At 36.2% G+C, this 25509-nt stretch overlaps 1 protein-coding gene across 4 annotated transcripts in view; it reads right to left on the bottom strand.

Moving 5' to 3' along the window:
• The window catches only part of TMTC2 (transmembrane O-mannosyltransferase targeting cadherins 2), a 456130-nt gene that overhangs the window by 93565 nt on the left and 337056 nt on the right, over positions 1–25509 (bottom strand). For 3 of the 4 annotated variants that reach the window (XM_004463553.4, XM_071218982.1, XM_058308505.2), the window contains one exon: positions 13611–13692. In XM_004463553.4, the coding sequence (XP_004463610.2) occupies positions 13611–13692 (82 nt within the window). Of the gene's footprint in view, positions 1–10357; positions 11821–13610; positions 13693–25509 lie in introns of those variants that run through there. The other variant, XM_058308504.2, reaches the window with a different exon arrangement.

Raw genomic sequence — 25509 nt, 5'->3', positions numbered from 1 at the left:
GTGCTCAACTGGAAAGGAGGGCAGGTAGGCTAGCATCACTTTATTAAATTTATTTCTCCCCTGACTCTTTCCAAAACGGTTATGAGGTACCAGAAAACCACTGAGGGAGTCATGAAGACTGTAGAATGGGGAGTGGGAATACAGGGGCAAGGAGAGGAAGAGGATTGGAGGGAGACTGGAGAGGCATCAGAGAGAAGAGATGGAGGGGAGAAAAGGAGTAGAGGAATGGGTTAGGGAGGGGGGGAGAAGCACAGTCCTATTTTAGGTTTAAGTTAATGTAGATTCAACAGAGATCAAGTATGCTTCAAAAAGGATAATTAACTCATATTGGGCTTTTAACAATCTGAGGCACCTAAAGATGAAAGGAAGGACATATCCTGATGAGGGGTACAATGTAATCAAAGACACAGGGGTGGATAACCTCATTTTGTTATAGGGTATTAGGCATTCTTACACTAGGCAATTGTAAAGAAAGAGATGAGACAGAGAAAAGGACTCAAACACAGATGCCGAAGTAACTCAGAAAGGAGTATCCCTCTGAAACTAAATTACAGATGTAATGAGAATGAAAAGATGTGGCTTAAGCAGTCAAATGTTGCTCAAAGAACCTTGTTTACATCTTCATCCTAGAAAGAGCTCAAAGTCTTCTCATGGTGCTTGCACACAATGTCAATGGGTTTCTGAGGTATTCACCAATAGATGTGACAACTGAGGCAGAGAAGAGTTAAAGAGAGAGCATGGGGTTTGGTCAAGCCAAATATTACTGAGCAGGAACAATTGTTTCAAATAGGGAGAAGGCAGAAAAAGACAGAAACTGTAAACAAGAATCTTAGAATGTAAGCAAATCTAAGTAAAAATAACCAAGACTTGAAAAACAGTATCTCTGTATATGTATGTGCGTTCCCAATGAATCCTCACAAAACACAAACTTCATTTGACACTATGGAATTCACAGACAGGAAACACATTGAGGTATGGAGTTTTAGAGAAAAGCCCTGTGACTGGCCCCGGAAAGTGAATGTGAGCTTAATGAAACGAGAACAATCCACTGCTTATCTTAAACAGCTCTTTGGGTTATTATATATAATGTCTACTCCCTTACTTTTAATGTTACATACAGCCATCATTCTTTTTGCAAGCATATTGCATATTCTCTCTGCATATTGATGAGTAATAATTACACTTTTTCTGATTCTCTAGGATATTAATCTATGTCCTCTTTCCTTAATTTGTCTCTTCTTTATACCTTATTCAAAAATTCTTCTTTACAATTCATTCATTCTCTAGGATATTTTGTTGTAGTTTAAAAATAAATGCTCATTATTACAACTTACTGAAAACATATTACATGCTAGTCACTTCATAAAATTGTAAATGAATCCTCACAACTTGAGGTAGTGAAAATCGTTTCCAGATTAAGAAACTGAGGAGCAGAAAGCTTATAAAAGACTAGACGATGCTCAAGGAGATAATCAGCATTAGAGCTGTGATTTGAATCTGGGTATGCCTCATTCTAAAAATCCATGATCAATCTTCAAAATTCATTGCACTATGTATACCCTAATTCAAACTCAATTCAGTTCTCATCGCCATACCTTTGTAGCTTTTAAGTCCTATACAAAGATGAAAATCAAGAGAATATATATAACTTAAAGCACCTTTACCTTTTACTTAGCAAAGTCTGTCCTATAATACACAATTTAAAAGAAATTAGATTCCATTCCCAAGCAGAATATTTGAAATAAGAGATGAAAAAAGGGAGAGAAAACTAACCAAAAGCCAGGCTACCGTCCTTTACTCATTCTTTTATTGGAAAGAAATTGATTGACCATCTTCTCTGTGTGAGGCACTAGGGTAAGTGCTAGAACCCCTAAAGCAAAGGCCACTCTATTTTCAAGATTGTTTAATTCTGGGCCACAATTTCCTCCATTTTCTAATAGGGATAACTTTGCTGGTTATGAGGAAAATTAAATGAAATAGCATAAACAAAATTGCATAGAGTGTTGTTAGGTCTAGCACCTTGCTTCCTTCTTTCTTTTCAGTTTCCTTAACATGAACTCCCTACTTCCTCCTGCCTCTTTTAGGCTTGCTCCCTGTTCTGACATCCTCCTTTCTTCCTGGGACCCTCAAGGACCCAATTATGGGAGTTAAACGGTTTCTCCTAGCAATCCTATGTAATCTCAGCATTCTGGGTCTGTGTCAACATTGGTGTGGTGAGTTTAATTAAAGTACCCCCAGTTAGACATTTTCTTAATATTAATCTGCATTCTTGTGGATGTGAACCCATTTGTGGTAGTTTGACTCTTTTGTGGATCCCAGAAAATTAAGTTCTTAAATTAATCCATTCCTGTGGGTGTGAACCTATTGTAGATGGGGTCTTTCGATTAGTTTACTTAAGGGCCATTTGATTAGATTACTTCAGTGAGGCATAGCCCAGGGTGCGTCTTACTCCTCTTACTGGAGTCCTTTAAAAACAGGAGGAATATAGAGCCACAGAGACACACAGGAGCTCAGAAAGAATCCCTCAGAAGCCAGAAACTGAAATCAATGGAACAGAGAAGCAGAGAGAAAGCCAAGAAGCAGAAAGCTGAAGACAGGGAAGTCTGGAGGAGAAGGGAGAGCCCCATCAGATATCTCCATGTGCTTTGCCATGTGAGAGAGGATTATTCTAGGATCACTGACAGCCAGTCTTCAGAGAGAAAAAGCATCTCTTGATGAAACTTTGATTCCAACATTTTTCTGGGTCAAAACTATAAGCTTTGAAATTAATAAATCCCTACTGTAAAAGCCAGCCTATTTCTGGTAAATTTGCCTTGACAAAACCTGTAGCAAACTGAAATATATGTTGGGACCAGGAAAGTAAGGTGCTAGTATTGCAAGTACCAAAAATGCTAAAAGCACTTTTAGGTTGTTTAATGAGTAGATTTGGGAAAAATTGTTAAGATACGTGATAGAAGAAGCCTAGAATGCTTTGACAAGATTATTGACAGAAATTTGGATGCTAAGTTTACTTCTGATGAGGCCTTAGACAGAAATGATTAATGTGTCATTGCAAATTAGAAGATGGTAACCCTTGTTTTAAAGTGGCACTGACGTTGGATAAAAGGCAGAACTTGTTTTGGCTATCTAGCTGAGGAGATTTCCAAGCTAACTGTGGCAAGTACAGTCTGGCTTCTCTTTACAAGTTATAGCAAAATGTGAAAGAAAAAGGATAAGCTGTGAAATGAACTCCTGCATACAAAGAAACCAGAAATTGATGGTTTATAAAATTCTGAGCTTCCAGAATGTGTGTCTCTAGAGAATAGTGCCTCAAGTAAGAATTTAACTGTACTTGGAACCAGCAAGCCATTTCAGTACAAGTCAGGATTGAAAATGTGGTTACCCGGGAAGGATCAATGGAAAGTCTCGCTGTCTTATAGTTGAGATCCTTGTGTGCTACATGCAAAACCGACTAGTTTTGTGTGAAATCTGAATGACTGGGATCACTGCCACCCTGGACTAAAGGGGAGAGAAAAAGCAGTTTGAAGGAAAAATTACTTCAAAGGCAGAACCATGGAAGCTGAGGTCTGGACTGAAGATATCTTCTTGGGCCAGCAGAGTGGACTCAGCCATCTGTGTGGAAAGGGTAAATCTGCAACAGTACATGAAGAGGGTGGGCCCTCTGCCCCGTTGTTCAGGAAGAGTGCTGCTACCTCAGGCTTCAGAGAGGATGTGCACATTCCCCAGGGTTTGGGGTAAGTCTGGCCACCAATCTACTGTTTTGAGGTGGTTGAGCCTGTGCCCTGGAGACTGGGGAGAGTCTGGCCTTCAACCCAGTATTCCTGAAGGGTGAGGTAAAGAGTTTGGCCACCACCCAAATACTTGATGATGATAAAGCAGAGAACATGGCCACTGGGCAAGACCTTGGGAAGGGTGGGGCTGCCGCTCTGTCCACACTGAGGACAAGAAACCATGGTTCCATGTATGGCTCTCAGACCTTGAAATCTAAAGGAGTATGCCCTGGAGGGTTTCAGAATTGTTTGGGAACCATGGCCACTTTCCTTCCAATTTCTCTCTATGGTAATGGGAACATTTATCTGGTGACTTCCCTTCCTTTGTATACTGGAAGCAGATATCTAGTTTTCTAAGTTTCACAGGACACAGTCTGAGGGGAATTTTACCCAAGACAGACATGGCTATAAACAATTTTGATGAGACTTCATACTTAATATTGTTACTGGAATGATCAAAGGTTTTTTGAAATATTGAGATGGAATGAATATATTTTGCATATGGAGAGAACATGTGTTTTGGGGCTCCAAAAGGTGGAATGGAGTAGATTGAGCTTTTGTGGGCCCCAGAAAATTATGTTCTTAAATTAATCCATTCCTATGCATGTGAACCTATTGTAGATGGGATTTTTTTATTAGATTCAGTTAAGGATCATTTGATTAAATTACTTCAGTAAGGCATAGGCTTGGGTGGGGCTTATCCCTCTTACTGGAGTCCTTTAAAAATGGGAGGAATATGGAGCCGCAGAGACACACAGGAGCTCGGGGAGAAATGTCCAGAAGCCAGAAACTGAAATCAATGGAACGCAGAAGCAGAGAGAAAGCCACAAAGCAGCAAGCTGAAGGTAAGGAAGCCCGGAGAAGGAGGGAGAGTCCCAGAAGATTAGCAAAGATTGCCTTGTCATTTGTTGAACTCTGGATCTTATATATGTATTGTCAGTGTTTTGTAAGATACATAGAAATAGTCTTCTGCTTTTGAATGTCCCTACTTTGTGAGTGAATCTCAACTTTCAGTGTTTTTGATAGACAGTCTATTGCCTACTAATAAGGCAGCCATGATGTAAAATGTCTCTGTTTATCTCTCTGGTCCAGGTGATATCGCTGAGGCATACCAGAGACCAGATAATAAACTTGGGGTCAGTCATGAGAGCACACATTGGCATAAGAGTTGGTGATAGTGCAGTGTAGTGGTGCAGCGGCTGGGAGTGCTCTGGCTCACATCCTGGCTCTACTGATAACTGGCACTGCAACCCTGGGTAATTTACCCAACTGCTTAGTAACTTCACTTTTCTGAAGACAGTCAGGTACCACCCCATGGAGCTATTTTGGGAATTAAATGAGATACCACATGTGAATTCTTCAATACATAAAAGAATTCAGTAAATGTTTATGTTATTATATTTTCTAATTTCATCCTGAAAATATGGTATTTTATAGGGAATTGGAGCAAGACACTTTTATCTACTTTTTATTCCTTTTTTAATTTTTTGTCTTAAACATTATATGAAAAATTTTGTTAAACAGTTATTTGGTTACGAAAATAATGTTTGACATACTACCTAAACAAGAGATCAGGATTCTTATTCCTTACATACATATTTAGGAAGTACCAGGGAATGAAACTAGGACCTCATACATGTGAAATGTGTGCTCAATCAATGAGCTATACCCACTTAATATATATTTTCAGTTATAAAAGTGACTTGATTACAGAAAATTTAAAGTAGATAGAAAACACCAACTACTACCCACGAAGACTACCATGGGTCCCCAAAACTAAACCATCCATTCCTAACATGCTAGTGTTGTTTTGTTTGTTTTGCTTTGTTTATAATGATGGAGTTATTATTTAGAATTTAATCACATTCCATGTTCAATTTTGACTCTGATTTTTAACCTCCCATAATGACATGGACAGTTTTTGTTACTATATACCTTTTATACTTTTATTTTAGGATTTACAATATTTCATCAATTGCAAATAACCTGAATTTACTTACTGACTTTCCCTTTTGAAACATTTAGAGGATTTCCCATTTTTGCTTTTAATAAATAGCAATGCAGTGGAATGACAATCTTAAATATAGCAAAAAATTTTATTTTCTTAAGATATATTCTCAAGGGGAGAATTACTGAGAAAAAGTAATAAAGCAGCATAAGAGAATTCATCGTTACTGGAATTTGAATTTCTTTGATTTCTAATGAAACAACATTTTCCTATCTTTTAAAACCAGATGTATTTTCTCTTTGAGGAACCATTTGTTCATATCCTTTGTTTTTTACATACTTTCTATTTTTCCTTGCAGTTTAACAGAGTTTCTTATGTCTTAAGTTAATGTTTTAACTTTGTGCTTTAACAGAAAGTATTTCCTACCATTTTATTCGTTGTCTTTTACTTTCATTCATTTTTTTCAAACACATTAGTTCTTAATTTTTCCTTATTCTTTGATTTAAAGCTTAGAAATTCCTTTCTCTTATTATCTATGTGGTGCAGCAGTGATCCAAATTGTGTTCACCAAGTATGACGAGTGTGCCAAAATGACGGAGGAGGTTGTTGGTGTGGGAGGAGGGGGGTGAGGGGGTGAGGGGTTATATGGGAACTTCTTACATTTTTTAATGTAACGTTCTTTTTGTGATGTATATATTTTCAAAAAAATACAATTTACAAAAATGATGGGGTTGGGGGTGGGAAGTGGGGTATATGGAGACCTCTTATGTTTTTTAATGTAACATTCTTTGTGATCTATTAACTTTAATAAAAAAAAGTGTAAGAAAAAAAAAGAACCCCCTTCCCTGCCAAATTAAAAAAAAAAAATTCCTTTCCCTATATCTTCTCATTTTACTCATGGGAAAGTTTGTTTTAATTCTAAACAGTTTTGAAAAGTTTCTCATGTAATATACACACAGGTATGATGATTGAATATTATTTTATTAAATACATTTTAATAATAGAGAATTTAAAAATGAAAAACTGACACCAAGCAAAAACAGGTTCTTCCCGATACACCTTAAAGACCAATTTCTGAGACACTGGGTTTCAAAGAGAGAACGTTTGTTTGTTGCACAAGCAAAGGAGAACAGTGACCTAAAAGTCCCAAGCTGCCTCTCTGATTTCCAGAATTTTAGGGTTTTTATGGATTCAACAGGGCAGGGTGCAGTGGTTAACATCACAATAGCAAGTATACAGAAGGGTGAGCCTAGTTTGCAATAACCATAAATGAAGGTCAGATCAGTCTAGAATCACCATCACAATACTAAGTATACATAAGGTGAAGCTGATCTTGCCAGTTTCAATAATTTCAGGTATTAGCTTTTAGCTATTCTATGATATACTGGAAAAATAAGAAAAAAGCATCTATATAACAATTCAGTCATCATAATCATTTGTTAAGTGTTAACCTTCAGTTACAAAACCTCGGGTAAGAAATAAGGTAGCTTGGAACAACCTTTAGAAAAATCCTACTGTAATTATACATCTGGGCACCGCTTGTGCTGTCTTTGAAGCAATAACAGTACATTAAACACTGATATTAAAAATGTTTTGGTCTTAAGCATTAAGTATGATTGCAATCTCAACATAACTTTGCAATGTTGCACCCAAAAAGTATTTTCATTTTTAATCAAGGCAATGCTATTATTTCATTATTTAATTTAAACTACTCCTGCTGTTTCTGAAGTGATTAAAAATGAAATTTTGCAACACAATCAACCTTGTTTCATTGCCATCTTCTAAGTAGTTTTAATTATGAATAATGAAAAATAATCACAGGCCTCTCACCAATTCAACCCATTACATATTTTCTAGGTTATTTTTTCAGAAGTTCAAACCTAATAATAGTCTAACAATTTCTCTCAGTGCCTGAAATTTAAATAATTCTTCCTCTGCTACTTATGTTGAAATTTTCTCATTCAGGAAGTCATTTTAAAATTCTGAGCTTCCATTTTTTTAGTTGAATGGAGTTGGGCTCCACTCCTATCTCACAGGGCTATACTGGGGATATGGTAAGGTGTTTTATAAATGCAGGAAGACTATTTGGGAGTTCTAAAATGGAGAAGAGATAAAAATCAGAATCAGGATTAAGAACTAGAGTAGTAAGGGCTAAAGTGGTAAAACAACTCTTTATTTATAAATGCTGAAATTATTTATTTTTAAATTGTCCAGGGAAGCAGACTTGGCCCAGTGGTTAGGAAGTCGTACACCACATGGGAGGTCCGTGGTTCAAACCCCAGGCCTCCTTGACCCGTGTGGAGCTGGCCCACATGCAGTGCTGATGCGCACAAGGAGTGCTGTGCCATGCAGGGGTGTCCCCGCGTAGGGGAGCCCCATGCACAAGGAGTGCTCCCCGTAAGGAGAGCCGCCCAGCACGAAAGAAAGTGCAGCCTGCCCACGAATGGTGCTGCACACACGGAGAGTTGATACAACATGACTCAACAAAAAGAGACACAGATTCCCGTGCCAATGACAACAATAGAAGCAGACAAAGAAGAACACGCAACAAATAGAACAGACAACTGGGGCGGGGGGAGAGGGGAGAAATAAAATAAAATAAAATCTTTAAAAAATAATAAAAAATAAAAAATAAATTGTCCAGAACTATTCCGTTCACTCAGAGCTGTTACTGTATTACATGTTAAATACACAGCTATTTAACATGCTGATTCTGTATAGAATGTATGATTCTGTATATCTACCGAATCTACCAGGCCTTCATAATATTTAACAGAAATTCTTTGCCTTGTAGCAGGATCTGTCTTGTTCGCTAATTTGTCACAAACACAAGGTATATTTCCTGGAATACAGTAACTCTAATAATTTGACGGCTATATTGAAAGAGAGATCAAATAATGAAAGAATGAATGGTAGGTGAATGGAGGGGGGAAGCTAAAGTGGGTCCAAAATGAAGAAACAAATTAGTGCTATTTCTTGCTACTGCAAAGGCACACAAAACTAGACATTTATAATTAGAGAGAAAAAAATCTATACTCTTCTGTGGGCCCAAGAAAAAGAATGACAGAATAAGTGAATCTCAGGGTTAAAATGTTTAATGGTTGTGCAGACCATTCCCAATTCTTCAGTTCTCTCTATTAACCTTATAAACCCACACCTTAAAACCTTCAATAAGCATTCATTTCATTTGCATAGGCCCTTTTATAACCAGACAGCTCTAGTAGTTGGGTCATTCTTCCTTCTGTTGAACCATGATGTGTCTTTTCACAACTACCTTTTTAGTTCTGTCATTGAACTATTCCCCACGCGCATGTGCCTTTTGCCTTAAGCATTCTTTCTGCTTTAATGTTCTCCATTGCATCCCTTCATCCCCACACTTTAGTCTGGTGAACTCATTCTCATCTTTCAAATAGTTTCATACTCCTCTTGCACTTGCATTCCTGTTCATGGTTCTTTTCTGCTTCTCCTTTTTTAAAGCCAACTACAATTGTAAATACATCATTATTTTGTACTTTGTGCCTTCCTCATCAATGTGTAACCTCCCCTGGAGGCTGTCTTGCACTCTGCTGTGTCCTACAACTAGTACTGATACTCAATAAACACTGAGCTGGAGGCTGAAGGTAAAGAGGTTCAGGACTTGTCACTGTATCATTGACACCTGGGAAGTGAACAGTACTCCCAGAGAGAGTATCAACAATGGAGGTCATGGGACTGAAGGCTTTATTCTCAGAAACATAAAGTTAAGAGGTAGACAGGAAAAGAAGAAACTATCCAAGGTCCAATAGTATTTATCACAATGTGCTCCATTTTAAACTTCTATGCTTTTGTCCTCAATAATTGATGAATTATACATTTACTAGGTTTTATACATAGTAGGAACCTTATAACAAATGTTTACCGAATTAAGTTGTTTCAATCTATATAAAATTTACCGCATTGTACACCTAAAGATAACCTCAAGATTTATAATATATTCCATCTGACAATGGTTTTTCTAGTCATTCCTTTTTTTTTTTTTTAAGAGAGAATTCTTGTCTTAGCCTTCATTCTCTTGGCAAAACTTTTGTGTTGGAGCCACAGAGGGATTCCATAGAGAACCTATGGAATTATAAGGTCATGTGAGACATCAAGCACCAAATCCTCACTTTTGAGATTATAAACTAAATCCCATAAATACTTCACATGATTTGTTTCATATGGACATGTGAATACACTGTAAACTTGATGACATATGGATATACAATATTATCACATTACTGATACCACAGTTTGAAACCTATTTTCTATACATTCTTTAAAATAGTTGATAGAAGACTAGTGGAAGATTGAGTATATACTAGAGACAAAATGAAAATTCAATGTTGGAAAATATTTTGGAAATCCACTTTACCCTTTCACTTTACAGATAAAGTATCTGATTTTCATAGACTAATGGTCCCACAGAGCGCTATATTTAACCCACTTATTGAACCAATTTTACAAACTGAACAGTATTTTCCAAGCCTCTTGTATCACTAACAAGCAAACCAAAAACACAATTGCCCAGGAGAGTTCATTTCCAATAGAACAAAACTCACCCACTGGTGCATTTTCATTGGCAATTGCAAAAGCAATAAAAAGACTCAAAACAACACATGTATTCCATTTTAAAATTTTATTTTTAAGCTGTGCAAGTGCTATTATTCATTCAATATTAGGTATAAATATCCTAAGAGTATATATAACCAGTAAGTTGGAGAGGAACTAATATAATTCTCAGAGAAATCTACGTGCCAGACAAAAAGTAATAAAACTTCAAAAGGAAACAGACTTTCAGTAAGTTTTAGAACCCACATCTGATTCTAGAAGGTAGAATATTCCTAACTGAGCTCAGCAAACATTTATTGCACATTATTGCATACTGGTGGTGAGAACATGGAAAATAGGTCTTCCCTATTCTTCATTAGCTTAGAATCTTCTAAGGAAGATAGATAATTTCAATATCAGTATTTTCATTCCTACAACTACCCCCAACTTGAAGCCACCATCATCTCTTGCCTAAAACATATCAATATCCCACTAAAGAACTTCCCCTTGCTTTCTTCTGATTCCCCTCTAATCCTGTGTTCTCTATGTGTTCCCTTCCATTACTTTCAGAATAAACTACATATTCCTGAGCCTGGTCTACAAGGCCCTATGGGCTCTACCTCTTCCTCATCTCTGGCCTCATCTCCTCCTACTTTAACAATCAGGTTTAATATGCTCCAGTCACACTGGCCTTCTTTCTCTTAGAAAACCATAAACTTGTTCTTGCCTCTGACCTCTGGACTTGTTTCTTCTGTGTGAAATGCTCCTACCTAGCTTTTCAAATAGCTGGCTTAAGCTCTAAGCTTTCAAATGTCACCTTCTTAAAGGTGCCTTCCCTTACTACCCTATCTCAAGAAGGGTCCAGTTCCCACCTCATCAGGCCTTCTAAAGATGACATCAAGCTGTTTATATCCTACATAATGGTAGTCACATTCTGAAATCATCTTATATTTTTACTTATATGTCTACCCCAGTGCTTAAAATAGTGTTTTGCTCCTTGTAGATGCAGCTTACAAATATTAAACTTAAAAACCCTTTCCCTAAGAATTTTAAGCTAAGTCATTACTTACATGATCATGACATTTTAAAGCTATGCACAAAAAGGCCAACTGTTCATAAAAATCTGTCTATCAATGCTCTAAAAAGAAATGAAGCATATGATATAGGGAAAAAGCAATGACAGGAATCAAGGGGCCCAGAATTTAATTACCTACAACTAACTGGGCGAGTCAACTTAATTTCTGCAGGTTTTAGTGTAATTATTTGTGTAACAAAGGGGTTATATTAGGTCATTTAAAAAGAACTTCAAGCTCTAAAATTCAGTCAATTGACGTAGATTCCCCCAAATAAAAATTCTTAATATTCCTTTAATGTACATTTTTTTATAACCTCAGCACAGTGAAATAGGAATAGCAAGCACTCAGTTGTAGGCTTTGCTGTCCATTTGTAGTTATTTAGTCATAACTACTGCTCCTTTTGATGCCTCCTTTTGAGTGGTTTCCATTTCTCACTCCAGATTGGGAAAAAATGTTGAAACTATTTGATAAAATGAAATTGAATTATTCAGTCATTCCTCATTTAGAAAACATACCTCTAATAATATATGTCTGTCATTCTCCCCACTCCCCCAAATACTGAAATAATCCAGAGGAACTAAGAAGAATCGGATTTTACATATGAATTTAAAGGAATATGTTATTCTCCAAATAGCATATATAAAATGAAGAATTTGTTGTATTTTCTGTTAAAACTAAATCCATAAATTTCTCATGAGAGAAATACTTCCTACTAGCATCACTGAAAAAAAATTCAGGAGCATGATATAATATAAAAATAACAAAGAAAAAAGGTAGAAGTTGGTAAAGACAGGTAAGCCAAAATAATAAAGGGACCAACTCATAAAATTAATGCAGTAGCAATTTTTTCAATTTCAATTACAAATGTAGCAATGATGAAGTATAAAGGAATCGATTATGAAACACCTAGAGCATAAAATAAAAAATATAGAAGATGCAGTAAGTAGAATTAATTTGAGACAAAGGAAAGGCAGGTGGCAAGATGGGGGGAAAACCCTTTTTCATAAAGTGCAATGACAAGAAGTCATTTAGTACTCAGGGAAAATAATCTTAGAACTTCTTTAAGTTATGGTCAGGGTACCCAAAATAGATGCCTTGGGAAAATCCTCATTTAAAATACTTTGTACAAGTAAAAATGTAGAAATAATTTCTGTAGCAAACTTAAATTAGTCAATTGCTATCCTAACATGGCAATATACTGCGTTGTAAAACAAAATGAGGAGTGGTTATGTAATAATTTGTGTAAAGTTACATGCTGGAAAGATAAAGTATCACAACCATAGGTTTATAAACATACAATAATGTAAATTAGGAAATGGATTTGCGGTTGGTGAAGTGTAGGCTCTATTTTATTGTTTCCATTCTTCCACGTGCACAGTCAATGATTTATTTTTACTAGCTAGAAACTGGGAGAAGGAATTAAATATTACACAAGCATATTGGCTTTACTTCCCTAAGATTTAATTTCCATCCACCTTTATGTTTAGTACTTGAAAATAATTAATACATCAAATCAACAGTAATAAAAACAACACATTTTTTCCGAAGAGATGGCGAAAGTAAATGATTTGGGGCACCCTGAAAGCTATTCCAACTGCAAATCTGGTAGAAATAAGAACATTTTACTCAACACTAAACAAGCTATAAGCTTAACACATGACTCACTACCAATGCCATAGGAGAGCATGACAGAGTTGCTATGTCAACTCCTCTGGACTGATTAAGGCCAAGGCTAACCTGCACCAGGCACTCTTCCTTTATATCCTTTACTGCTTATGCTTGGCCCCAATCTGAGGCATTTAGTGGCTAGTGTGCACCCATATCTTCCAGAAAGCAAGATTTTGAAACCAAAACTAAATCTCTAAATCTTAATAACATGCTCAATGTGTAATACTTTATCATTTAGAATGAAAAGGGAGCTAATATTTTGGGTATACACTATGCATCAGACAAGGAAGTAGATGCTTTCCTGATGAGATCTCATTGAAATTCTACACTAACCTTGAAAGAAGCAACTGTGAAACTGTCTTCCCTATTGAAGTTCTATGAAAATACTAAATGAAAATATAACTCATAACTTTCTTTGATCTGTTTTGAATGGGGAGGTAAGAATACAGCATGAGACTAAATTTACAACAACAAATAAAACCTCCTCTCAAAACATACTTTTTAAGCATATCTTTACTAACCCTAAATCTCATATCAACAATAATAGTAAATACGGGTGCCATGGAAAAAACTATCACTCACCATAATGCATGTAACAGTTTCCTTTGGTGGGATCCAGCTCAATGGCCTTCAAGAAGAACTTTTCAGCCTCACTCTTACGACCCTTAAAAAACAGAGAAAATGGATGTTTCAGCAACAGATCATGAGGTATTTTTACCTACCGGGCCTAAATAAAATAGACCAATGTCTTCTTGGTAATCATCAATGTAAAGAGGAATAAGAAGGAGAAGGAGGAGGAGAAGGAGAAGGAGAAGTAGTAGTAAGAAGTTCCGTTTTTATCTAAATGAAGATGCTCAAAGAGAATGTGTTAGAGAAGACCAAGGTCAGATATGGTGGGAAACACTAAGATTAGAAGAATTGAAAACAACAGTGAATTCTGAAAAGAAGAAGCCAGGTAAGCAAGAGAAAAAGTGATGGGGGGGAAAAAAAAGGATAAGACAGTTTCAAGGAATGGGGTGGAGGGGCACCCCATTTTCTTGCTTCGATTGTTTCCCCTTCAGTTCTTTCTTCTTCCTTGGAAAGAGTTTCAATCATTGTAGTTTTTGAGATGAACTTAAAATTCATTTTATCCCATTTGCTCACTTTATAGATGAAGAAACTATGTCACAATTTGGTGGAGCTAAAACAGCTATTGCTTATCCTTGCTGCTGTCACCCAGGACTAAAATTTTGCTATCCTACAATTAGCTCATCTTTCTAGCTTGTTTTCTTAACGTATTTTTTTTTTAATTAGAAAAGTTGTGAGCTTACAAAACAATCATGCTTAACCTGCAGAATTTCCATATATCACCCCTCCATCAACACTTTGCATTGTTGTGGGAAATTTGTTATACATTATGAAGGAACATCATCAAAATATTGCTACTAGCTATGGTTTACAGCTTACATTTGATATATTTTTTCCACACACACCCCTATTAACACCATGTATTAATATTGTATATTTATTATAGTTCATGAGAGAACACTCTCATATTTGAACTGTTAACAATAGTTCATCATCCACCACATGGTTCACAGTCCCATGCCTTGTACAATCTACCCAAAGCACACACTCAATGGCTTCCAGTTTCATCACAGTCATAGCCTCAGTTCCTGGCTATGGTTTTAGGTAAATACTCGCATCATTCTCAGAAGAAAATAAACAAATATATGGGAAGTTTTGTTTGAGGTAAATTGAGTTTTAATGGAACCATATAAATGCAGGCAGATTCTAAAAATACACATTCTTCGACTTTGGTGTTCACCTGATTGTTACTTCTGAACCAAAATTCTTATATGGTAACATTTTCCATTGATGATTTAAGGACTGACCATATATTTGTGAGACTGTATATATAACAAAATCTTATACAAAGAACTGTCATTGATATCATAATGATGATAAAAAGTAAAATGCAAAATGAAATCTATCCTTGGTAAAGGGTAGAGCGTAAATGCAAAGGTTAAATGCAAAGATAAAAAAGGGCTAATGAACTTTCTTCCACAAGTCTTTAAGGACAGAAGAGAAGTAACTGGGTCATTATCAGTGCCATAGTAAAATGGGAAATACAACCTTGTGCATAGTCCACTGACAAAAAAACAGTATGTAGCTTTAGAAACATGTATCAGAACACAAAGAACAGTGGTCTCTGGTTGCTCAGTGGACCAGGTTATTAAAAGCAATGAGCCCCACAAAGTTGTAGGTTCAGAATAAATACATCAAAGGCCAGTACACTCTTTTCCAGATGAAATATTGCAACCCTGTGCAATGTCCTCTCTTTCTGCTTTGACCATTATTTACTTATTCAAGTGTCAAATAAGAAGGAAAGTAAAATTCTTGTAAGAGCATATAAAACCAAAAGGTAACCAAATACAGAAGTCAACCAGACTCATTCTAATATTACTGGGTCCCAGGAAAGAATCACGGTATTGGGAGGTAGCATGATTTTTAATCAAATTTATTCTTTCAACTATTATTATTTGAGAAGGATGGTAATTAAGAAGGAAGAAGAAGAAACGGTCACTTCTCACAGGTTTTTTACATGGCCTTTTAGATGATGCTGGCATCTTCTACAATTAAGCACTATGGAGTATGCAATGGCTGTACAAACTCCTCATATTAAGCACCATTTTTCTTTTATATATTGGTTGGGAAATTTGGTCACATGTGGTGGTTAAGAAACTGAGAAAAAGGTACTGTGGTGGTACATGACAATAAGGGAATGTGGGTTGGGGAGCTCAGTTTCTACTGCCAGCTCTGTGATTTGTTAATTTACTTATTTCCTTGTTTTTATATATTGAAAGTTATTTATTGAATGCCTTCTATTTGACTTTCACTGTTCTGAGAATTGAAGATACATCAGTGAAAAACACAGAGTTCCTGTCTTCAAGTCCTAGTAGCAGGAGGCATAAAATAAAGATACCAATAAATAAGGGAATTGACCTCAGAAAACTTAACAATCAGTTCATTTTTCCAACCTCATTGAAAGTAACTGAATTAGGACAGACCTGTGTTTGAATTCTGCTGTCTCAACTTATTTAACTGTGTGATTCTGGGTACATTTTATAATATCTCTGGGTCTCCTTTCCCTGATTTTAAAAACTGAACACAATTAATAATGATTTCACAGGGCTTTTAAGAAAAAAAGCACAAATCAATGGGAAATAATTAGCTTTAGATCTGGCACATAAAGCTCTGACATTCTTAGATTTTTCTTCTTAATATTGCCATAGAAGAATTCTTCTTTCCAACTTCGTGACACCAAAAGATTACCAAAATCAAAAACCCATAAATTATCTTTAACCAATTTCACAATCTAGTCACAATCTCCTATATTACTGGAAACTAAGTTTCATGATTCTCCTATAAAATGTCTCCCACTATTGTGTCATTCCCTCCCCCAAATATAAGGCCCCTTCATCTCACACAAGAGTACTATAACAGATTCTCAGATTAGCTGACTACCATACTTCATTTCACCATACTCAACAGGGCCAGATTAATATTCTTTAAAAAGAATTGTTTATATTATGCCCATGCTAAAAAACACTTTAATAGCTCCTGTTTCCACTCTTTCTATTTGATAATCAGCCTACTTTTTGATGTCTTCGAAAATCTAGTTCAAATCTTCTTGGATAAATTCTCTAGACCCTATCAGGTCAATTTCCTTATCCCTGAAGATAGTCCCTATGTCTTCACATAACTATTTGTCTGACCTGGAGTGTTATTATATTTCTTTATTTATCTACATCCATTTTAGGCTTCAAGTCTCAGTTGAAGTGTCTTTTAAAAAGCCCTCTGTGACAGCTTCAATTCACAGTGATTTCCCTTGTCCTTTAATTATGATGATACCATAATCTTTTAAGGAGGCATTATTATTACCACACTAGCGTTACAAAACTTACTAGGTGATTTTTTGCCATAAGTAGCTGTGAGACCTAGAATAAGACACCAGACCAAGTCTTTTAATAGATAAAATAGAGAGCTTGAAGTTGAATTCTAAGTTTTGAAAATTTTAAGCCTAGTTAAATTAAGTATTTGTAATTTGTGGATGATAATTTAGTGTACTAGCACAATCAAATCAGTTAAAACAGCAAAAATCCAATATATTGAAGCAAAGAGCAATTGACAGTATAAAAGGTTGGGAAGTAAAGGACATAAAAACATAACTATAGTAATATACTTGGTAAATACTTCTGAATTTAACATCAGAACTTTGAGCAATTCCAGATTAGAAGGTCTCTGCAGTTAGTAAATTAGTGATCATACAAAGAAGTAACTAGAATGACTTTAAGCAGCGCAGAGCACTATAGGATATGGGAGGAGAACAAGGAAGGTAAGAACCAGGGTAAAGGCATTTTCCTGACCAAGGACTTCACCAGTACCTAGGAATTAGGGATTGGAGATTATGAACTTATTTATATTATACTTAGCATATTATCTGTAGTACTGTACTAAGTGTTAGGGGGGAAAGATATTATTTAAACTTATGAAAAAATGCTATCTCCATTCATAATTAGGCCTTACCAAGTCCCCTTCTGACTGAGCAATAAGACAAATACCCATAAGGGAAAAAAAGTCTGTAACGTTTATATAGTCTATTTCACAGTGTAGGATCCGTTTTTAGTTTTCAGCTGACTTATTCTGTTTTCCTATCTAAACTGAATGTTACTACCACTATTCTGAAACAGACGCCCACCTGAGTGGCGTACAAGACAAACAGCATCTCTGCTTATGGCTGATAAGCACTTTCACCAACTACAAAGCATACAAAAATAAAAATAGACACATAGATTTTCATATATTCACAAAAAATTCCCTGATAATTCCTGGAACTCCCACTTAAAAAAAGGACAGAAGAATATGAAATATGAGAGAAAATTGCATTGTCATGGGCTTCTGCTTCAATTCTGTCTCATTTTTAAAAAGTAAACTGTATATATTTGCATTTAGTAACAAGTTACTTAGGACATTCATCATCACATCTGTAGCAGGTCATTTGGAATGTCAGTTGGAATGACAACTGAAAACACCAAGACCTAGCATTACATTATGACTTAAATATATTATCATTTTGCCCATTAATCTTTTTTCATAAACCAGATTTTTTCCACAAGACTTCACCTTTTTTTCTATAGTCATCCCAATGTTCTTTAATTATAAAAACCAGTTGATAAATATGTGGGCTACCACTATTTATATTACCTACTTACAGTTACTCTCTTACTTATTCACATTCACATGTTAGCAGAAAATACAGAGCTGTGAACGGAGTAGTAGTTTCTCCATTTCACATCTGGAAACTGTCATACCAACTAAAGTCTCTAAAACTATAAAAAGAGTTCTTCAGAATCGGCCCACATTCTCAACCAAATATTTATATCCTAACCAGGGTGTGTTTGGCACTGGCAGGAATACCAAATAGAATTACACAAAGAGCAAACCAGAGCATTTCCCTTCAGTCTTCTTATTACTTATGCAGAGGCTGCTTTAAGCTCTAAAAATTTTGAGCAACAAGGGTGAGGTAGAAAATTCTGCATCTAGTGTCCACTTCCACGTATTTAGTATTTACTTTTGGGGAATGTTTGATGGTTACGAGCATCAGTCATTTTTTACATTCTAACAATGAAAATCATCTTCATTTCACATTCAAATGTACATCTTTATGAACAATAAATAAGGGAGGGAAGCAGTCAATAAAAAGGGGTTAAAAACTTATGTGTAGTTTGGTAAATGTATTGTTTAATCATGAATCATAGTTCAAGAAAATTTAAAAGAAAAACTATTAAGCAGTAGTCTTGGAAAATTAATTTGTGAGACCCACCATTTATAAATAAAAGGAGCATTATTTGGTAGTTCGTCTTAAGATCTTAAGCCTCACAATGTTTATACGTGAAGTTTCTTCAGGATATAAATATGTTTCCTCCTCTAAAAAAAAACAGAATTAAAAAAAAATCTAACAGTTCAACTTATTCCTATAAACCAAGATGATTTACAACAAACTATTTAACCCTAATATACCTCAAGTCAATGCACATTGTTGAACAGAGATAACCTTAAAAGAAACAAAGTGAAGGGGTAGGGACAGTGTTAACTTACACAATTAAATATTTTATCTTCCTATTCTCAAAGCATCTCTCCCTGTGTCATTCATTATTTAGGGATAGAAAAATGCACTCCTAGAAAAAAATTAAAATGTAACAGAACAAGGCTACCTGATTCAAAGAGAATGTGAGTAAATAATTTACAGATATTAATTTGTATTCTTCCTCCCTGAATTGTACTCTAAATCCCACTTTCCATTCATTTCAGGCCTTTTTGCACCCTCTTTTACTAAACATCCCAAAGCAGAAGCTGCCAGGAAGACAACTCCCTTGGGAACACCTTGTCATAGGACTTAAGAACATTGAATATGTATGCCAATTACCACTGAGGGCAGCTAGAGGAGAAAGGGGAGGTCACATTTTGTACAGGAACACTGCCCAGAGTAGGGCCCAAGACAACAAAAGGGAGTGATGGCTGTGTGGTGTTCCTAGGACAAGGCTGGAACCCAGAATGAGAACTCTCATCTTGAGCAAAGCCACCCAGAAACCCATGCTGGATCCCGCTACAATGCCCTCAAATGTCAAGGTAAAGAAAGGTGTCAGCTCTAACTAAGATGAGCAGGTCAGCCTCCATCTCCTACCGGATTTAAGTTCACATATGCGGGTGAAATTGTATAGTTGGCCAAGTAGGATAAAAGATTGCAACTGACCGAGTTTCATTCAAATAAAACAAGTATATCATTCACATGCAGCTGAATTCCTAGTCTGAAAGTCGAACATTATATGAGCAAAGGGCACAAACCATCAATTTGTAAATATTAAAATACAAATGGCCAATACACCTATAAAAACATGTTAAACTCATTCAATATTATTTAAACCAGGAAAGAAAGATCAAGATCCACTGCTAACCTAGGTATCTCAAGACTGATGGGCAGAGAAGCCTACATCTACAGCAGACTTTTAAAAGAAAGCTGCGTTAGTGGTTGAACTAAGTATCTCAGGAATACAGAAATGTACACTGAAGTCTACTGAGAAGGGAAAAAGAATGCTTCAGTGATGTATTGTTTCGCACATAAAGATGGATTAAGTTTCTGTTATGTGTCAGGTTGTGTTCAAGCCTTGGTAATCAAGACAATGGCTGGATTCCAACGGTGGAAAGTATAGTTTACACACAAACAGGTAATGCTGTTAGTCAATCTTAAGTGCTTCAGGGAAAGTTAAGCCAGCCTAAGAGGACAGAGCAATCCACTACTGTGGGGTGGGGTTACATTAGATGAAGGGTCAAGAAAAGGCATTGGTAGCATTAAAGCATGACCTATAGGGGAATGAGAGCGAGCCATGCAAAACTCTAGCATGATTGAAATATTAGGCACCATGTCTTACAGAGATTCATAGCAAATGGTTCTTTTTTATTCTTTTTGGTTTGGTACATTTTTTCTTTTTTTTAATTTTTGAAGAAGTTTAGATTACATAAATGTTACATAAAAAAATATACAGGGGATTCCTATATGTTCCAACCCTTCCCCCTTTCACACTTTCCCACATTAAAAACATCCTTCATTAGTGCGATACATTTGTTAAAACTGATGAATACACATTGAAGCACGGACTACAGTTTACATTATAGCTTACACTTTGCCCCACACAATTTTGGGAGTTATGAGAAAATATATAATTGCCTGTATCTGGTCATTGCAATCTCATATAGGCCAATTCCAAGGTCCCCAAATTGCCCTCATGTTACACCTATTCTTCCCCTCTCCCACCCCCTCCCCTCAGAACTTCTGGTGGCCACTGCCTTTACATTAATGATAAAAGTTCTTCCATGGGAGATGGTAGGGACCAATACTGTGTGGCCTAGTAGGATACTGGAAGGAGTTTGAAATTTATTTTAAGTAGAAAGACCACCAATGGAAGATTTTAAATAGAGGTACAGCATGATCTCACTTACGTTTTTTTAAAAAGACCACTCTAAAATGTTGGGTGTGTTGACTATGGGAGGAGCAAAAGAGGAAACAGGGAGACCTCTTGGGAGGTTATTAATACTCCATGTCTTAGATTAAGCTGAGACCAGTGGAGATGGTGAGAAGTATTAGATTTGGGATCTCTTTTGAACATAGGCTCAGAGAAGCGGTAGATAGAATGAGTACAGGTGTAAGGTAAAAAGAAGAGTTAAGGATGACTCTGCAGTTTTTGGCTTGTGGCTTCTGGGTGAGTGCAGGTATAATTTGTTTATATGGTGAAGGCTGTGGAAGCAGGTCTGAGTAGAAAGATTCAAGTGTAGCTGGGTAATAGAGTTCTGTTTGATTCATATGCTAAGGGAATAGAGTATGAAGACTAATTCAGAAAGAATGGTATAATGGGAAGCCATAGACTAAGTAGTGGCAAGAAGTAAGAGCACCAGATATCTAGTACTTTGCATGAAAAGATGGTATAAGGAAAATAAATTGCAAGAATGGCAAGGTGAGAAGCAAGAGAAAAAACATCTCGCCTACTTCCTTTTTAATCATTATGTTATTAATAAGAACAAAAATATTATATTTAAAAAACAGTAAAAAACATAAACATATGGGTCCATTATAAATTACCATTGCAAATTATAACTTGCCTTTCACAAATATTTATATTCAATATTTGATAATTTTTAAATATAAAGGCTATTAAAATTTAACTCTGTTGCTTAGTACACAGCTTTGACATTTTGAGTAAAAATATTGGATTTTAAGGTATAAACACAAAATAGCAAACTTCCACAAATATTACATAACTGACAGTGTTTAGCTTACTCAGATTTACTGTTATACTACAAGTTTTCATTTCCTTTCTACATCTGTTAGTTATTATAATTTCCTGTCAAGCTTAAAGAGGTCATCCACACATACTGTAATGACATTTCAGATAATTAATTTGATAGAATATAACCTCAGCTTTGGCTCCACCTGGGCCACTATATTACATTTCTACACTAAGCTCAAAGTCAAGTTAAAACCAACACCTTATCCATCTATAATCTTAATTGATAAAAACAGCATTCAGATATTGTATTAAAATGCCTAAAGAAGTTCATATGAAGGAAGTAGAATTTTTGCTGTGAATTAAATTTGTGATTGTTATACATTTTTAAAGTATATAAATTTTACTTTACTAAATCTTACTTTAAAAATTAAAATTTACTTTAAATTTACTATAACTTTAAAAGTTATGCAGTGGAGTGAGTGTAGCTCAGTGATTGAGTGCCTGCTTCGCATGTATGAGGTCCCAGGTTCAATCCCTGGTACCTCCTAAAAATTAAAATAAAATGAAATAAAAAAATAAAGAGCATGAGTAGTACAAATATAATTTTGTGGAGTGGGTATAGCTCAGTGGTTGAGCACTTGCTTCTCATGTATGAGGTCCCAAGTTCAATCCCCTGTACCTCCTAAAACAAAAAAGTTATGCGTATCATTACTTTTTTTAATTAGAGAACTATGGGGTTACAGAACAATCATGCATAAAATACACGATTCCCATATGCCACTTCACCAAGAACAACTTGCATTTGCATCAGTGTGGAACATTAGTTACAATTGATAATAGCAATTTTTTGTAATTTTCTTTTTTAACAGAAGTTACCGTTGTTACAATTGATGGAAGATTATTAAAATAGTACTAATAACTATTGCCCATAGTTTTCATTAGGTGGAAACTTTTCCCCATATACCACCCTATTATTAACACAGTAACACATTGTATTATTGTTGTACATTTGTTTTCTTTAGTTCATGAAAGAACTTCCTTTTACTTGTGCTATTAACTATAACAGTTAACATACATTTGTTCTAATTCACAGAAGAACATTCTTATATTTGACCACATTCATTGTCCACAACAGGGTTTACTATGTTATACAGTCCCATGTTTCATCCTTTAGCTTTCCTTCTAGTGACATCCACAGCTCTAAACTTTCCCTTTTAAACCTCAGTCATACCCACATATTAACCTTATTACAAAATCTTCACAAATTGAGCATCAGCTCCCTAGTCTCTAAAATTTATCATAGTTAGAATTTAGAATTATGCATATAGCTTTATCTTTGAATCACAAACCAAACAAAAATATCTACTTTTAATAAAAACCATGAAATTACCAATTTATTCAATTTATTCATTGATTCCCTAAATCCAACAAATATTTATTGGGCACCTACCATGTGCCTAGCATGGTGATAAGCACTAAAATGAAAACAGCAAATAAAAACAGACACAACCCCTGCCCTCATAAGCTTCCAGATCGGAAACTGTTATGAGTGGATCAAAATCAGGGAATGTGAGTTTGACCTCTGACTGTTTTACATAGTTGGAGATGTCAGGAAAGGTGACCTAAGAAATTGATGTTTGAATGAAAAAAGGTGTGTATATATGATACTTTCAAGACTCTACGCAGCCCAGAAAATCGTCCTTAGAGCTAATCCATTCCTGTGAGTGTGAACCTATTGTGGGTGAGACCTTTGATTAGGTCACTTCGGTTAAGGGCATTTTAATTAGATTAACTCAGTAAGGCATGACCCAGGGTGGATCTTAATCCTCTAACTGGATTCCTTTATAAATGGGATAAATGTGGAGAAAGACAGACAGAGACATAGGAACACAGAGAGAAACCCATGGAAGCTGAGAGAGGAAGCCATGGAAACTGGGAAGGTGAAAGCAACAAGACCTAGAGAAAGGGAAACGGACTTGGCCCAGGGGATAGGGCATCTGTCTACCACATGGGAGGTCTGCGGTTCAAACCCCGGGCCTCCTTGACCTGTGTGCAGCTGGCCCACACGTAGTGCTGATGCGTGCAAGGAGTGCCGTGCCACGCAGGGGTGTCCCCCATGTAGGGGAGCCCCACACACAAGGAGTGCGCCCCGTAAGGAGAGCTGCCCAATGCGAAAGAAAGTTCAGCCTGCCCAGGAATGGTGCCACATACATGGAGAGCTGACACAACAAGATGATGCAACAAAAAAGAAACACAGATTCCCGTGGCACTGACAACAACAGAGGAGGTCAAAGAAGAACACACAGCAAATAGACACAGAGAACAGACAACTGGGGGGGGGGGGGGGGGGGGAAATAAATAAAATAAATAAATCTCATTAAAAAAAAAAAAAAAGACCTAGAGAAGAAGGGAGACACTGCTAGGTTCCTTCCCATTTGACAGAGGAGTCCCAGGATTGCCCGCAGCCATTCTTAAAGAGAGAGAGTGTTGCCTGATGCCTTGATCTGGACATTTTTCTCAGCCTCAGAACTGTAAGTTTTTAAGTTAATAAATTCCCTTTGTAAAAGCCAACCCATTTCTGGTCTATTGCTTTAGACAGTTTTTAGCAAACTAGAACAGTCTGATTAAATTGGAGTTAAACTAGAGTCGCAAAGTATTCTAAGTAGAAAAGCAGAAAGGTAAAATTTTTGTGGCAGGAACACAAACAAGAACAAATGAATACCAGGGTGAGTGAAGGAGAGCTAAAAACTGAAGGTGTGACATGCTATAAGACAGGGAAAAACCGAGCTCACCTGCCTTTTAGGTGATACTACTAAATAAGTGGGTCATTACCTGGTGTTTGGTAAGATCGTTCTGAGTACAGTATAAAGAACAAGCTGGAAGTGCGCAAAGGGGTCAAAGGCAGATCAGTACAGGCTTAATCTAGAGTGATGGAGGTAATAGTGAAGATAAAGATTAGTAGAATGGCATGACAGATAATTAGGTAAAGCAGACAGGATTTCATGATGGATAGGATAGGGGGTGGTGGGATGAGGGAGACAGAAGTAACAAGATCACTTCTAGGCTTCTGGATTGTGAAAGGAAGGTAGTAAACACCTTATTTACCAAGACATATAATGCTGGAAGAGTTCCAGGTTTATAAAGTGTTGTGGGGTGAATTGCATCCTCCAAAATGACATGTTCAAGTTGTAACTCCCAGTAGCTGTGAATGTGGTCTTATTAGAAAAAAGGTCTTTGCCTGTTTTGTAAATCAAGTTATGATGAGGTCATTCTGGATTAGGGTGTGCCCCAAATCCAACATGGCTGGGGTCTTCGTAAGAGAGAGGAGAGGAGTGAAATCATCAACATGGTGAAATTAGATATACCCTAGAAAAGTCTCCCCTCAGAATCAACTGATAAAAGGACAATTTTCACCAGCTTGGAACTCTGGGTGACAACAGAGCCTGAAGAATGGTGAATTAAACAGAACAGATCAAGATTCCCAGAGATGAACACAGGAAAGAAAGCCTTCTCCTGAAGGTGAAACAATTGTACAAAAAAAATGAAAAATGATAGTCAATATCTCTAGTGATTTGGAAAATGCAAATCGAAACCACAATGAGATACCATTTCATACCACTAGAAAGGCAACTTTAAAAAAAAAATACAGAAAATTC

This window comes from Dasypus novemcinctus, chromosome 12 (genome assembly GCF_030445035.2).
Source record: "Dasypus novemcinctus isolate mDasNov1 chromosome 12, mDasNov1.1.hap2, whole genome shotgun sequence".
NCBI lineage: Eukaryota > Metazoa > Chordata > Mammalia > Cingulata > Dasypodidae > Dasypus > Dasypus novemcinctus.
The sequence above is the reverse complement of the archived record's forward strand: the minus strand, read 5'-3'. Positions and strand labels throughout refer to the sequence as shown.